This window comes from Camelina sativa, chromosome 20 (assembly GCF_000633955.1).
Source record: "Camelina sativa cultivar DH55 chromosome 20, Cs, whole genome shotgun sequence".
NCBI classification, from domain to species: Eukaryota; Viridiplantae; Streptophyta; class Magnoliopsida; order Brassicales; family Brassicaceae; genus Camelina; species Camelina sativa.
The window spans coordinates 26779227-26781085 of NC_025704.1; the positions used below are offsets into that span (position 1 = coordinate 26779227).

General features: G+C 48.0%; 1 protein-coding gene across 1 annotated transcript; it reads left to right on the forward strand.

The window, feature by feature from the left end:
- Positions 219-632, forward strand: LOC109131293 (RNA-directed DNA polymerase homolog; the record flags this gene model as incomplete). The annotated part of the gene is made up of 1 exon (XM_019242040.1): positions 219-632. A coding segment is annotated over one exon (414 nt), but the record flags the coding sequence as incomplete, so codon positions are not given.

Here is a 1859-nt window from a genome sequence, read left to right on the forward strand (position 1 = left end):
AGGGATTACCACCATCTCGGTCGGATCCTTTTACCATTGAACTGGAACCGGGGATGATGCCGTTATCCAAGGCTCCTTACAAGATGGCTCCAGCAGAGATGGCAGAGCTGAAGAAGCAGCTAGAGGACTTGTTGAGTAAGAGATTCATCCGTCCTAGTGTATCACCGTGGGGAGCGCCGGTGTTGTTTGTGAAGAAGAAGGATGGGAGTTTCAGGTTGTGCATTGATTATCGGGGTTTGAACCGGGTCACTGTGAAGAACAAGTACCCTCTTCCTAGGATCGATGAGTTGTTGGATCAGTTGAGGGGTGCTACTTGGTTCTCCAAGGTAGATCTGGCGTCATGTTATCATCAGATACCGATAAATGAGGCAGATATGAGGAAGACTGCTTTCAGGACGAGGTATGGGCATTATGAGTTTGTGGTGATGCCTGTTGGGTTGACTAACGCGCTAGCAGCGTTTATGAGATTGATGAACAGCGTGTTTCAAGAGTTTCTGGATGTGTCTGTCATCATTTTCATCGACGATATCCTGGTTTATTCTAAGAGTCCTGAGGAGCATGCAGTGCATTTGAGGGTCGTTATGGAGAAGCTGCAGGAGCAGAAGTTGTTTGCTAAGTTGAGCAAGTGCAGTTTTTGGCAGCATGAGATGGGATTTCTGGGTCATATTGTGTCTGCAGATGGGGTTTCTGTAGATCCGGAGAAGATTCAGGCTATCAGAGATTGGCCTAGACTGCAAAATGCCAGAGAGATCAGGAGTTTCTTTGGATTGGCAGGGTACTACAGGAGATTTGTGCAGGGGTTTGCGAGCAGAGCACGTCCTATGACTAACTTGACAGGGAAGGATGTTCCTTTTGTTTGGTCAGAAGAGTGTGAGGAAGGCTTTGCAAGCCTGAAGGAGATGTTGACTACTGCGCCAGTGTTGGCTTTGCCTAAGCAGGGAGAACCCTATGTGGTTTATACAGATGCATCTAGAGTTGGTTTGGGGTGTGTTCTGATGCAGCATAGGAAGGTGATTGCCTACGCTTCGCGGCAGTTGCGGGTGCATGAAGACAACTATCCTACTCATGATTTGGAGATGGGTGCTGTAGTTTTTGCCTTGGAGATTTGGAGATCTTATCTTTATGGTGCAAAAGTACAGGTGTTTACAGATCATAAGAGCCTGAAGTATATATTCACTCAGCCTGAGTTGAATTTGAGGCAGAGGCGGTGGATGGAGCTTGTGGCAGATTATGATTTGGAGATAGCGTATCACCCTGGTAAGGCTAACACGGTTGCAGATGCTCTGAGTCGGAAGAGGGTATCTTCGGCTCAGGAGCAGGAGATGGAGTCTCTGGTAAGGGAGATCAGTGCTTTGAGCTTGTGTGCTGTTTCACAGGAACCATTGGGTTTGGAAGCAGTTGATAAAGCAGATCTTCTGAGTAGGGTGCGGTTGGCTCAGGAGAAGGATTTGGGGCTGGTGAATGCCTCTAAGGATGTGGATTCAGAGTATCAGGTCTCAGATAATGGTACTATCTTGGTGCACGGTCGGGTTTGTGTGCCCAAGGATGAGGAGTTGAGACAGGAGATTCTGAGAGAGGCTCATGCGAGCAAGTTATCCATTCATCCAGGAGCGACTAAGATGTACCGTGACCTCAAGAGGTACTATCATTGGGTCGGGATGAAGAAGGATGTAGCGGGTTGGGTTTCGAGATGTGATGTGTGTCAGCTAGTGAAGGCTGAGCATCAGGTTCCTGGCGGGTTACTGAAGAGTCTACCCATTCCTGAGCGAAAGTGAGATATGATCACTATGGATTTTGTGGTAGGATTGCCAGTGTCACGGACCTTTGATGCTATTTGGGTCATTGTGGACCGGTTGACT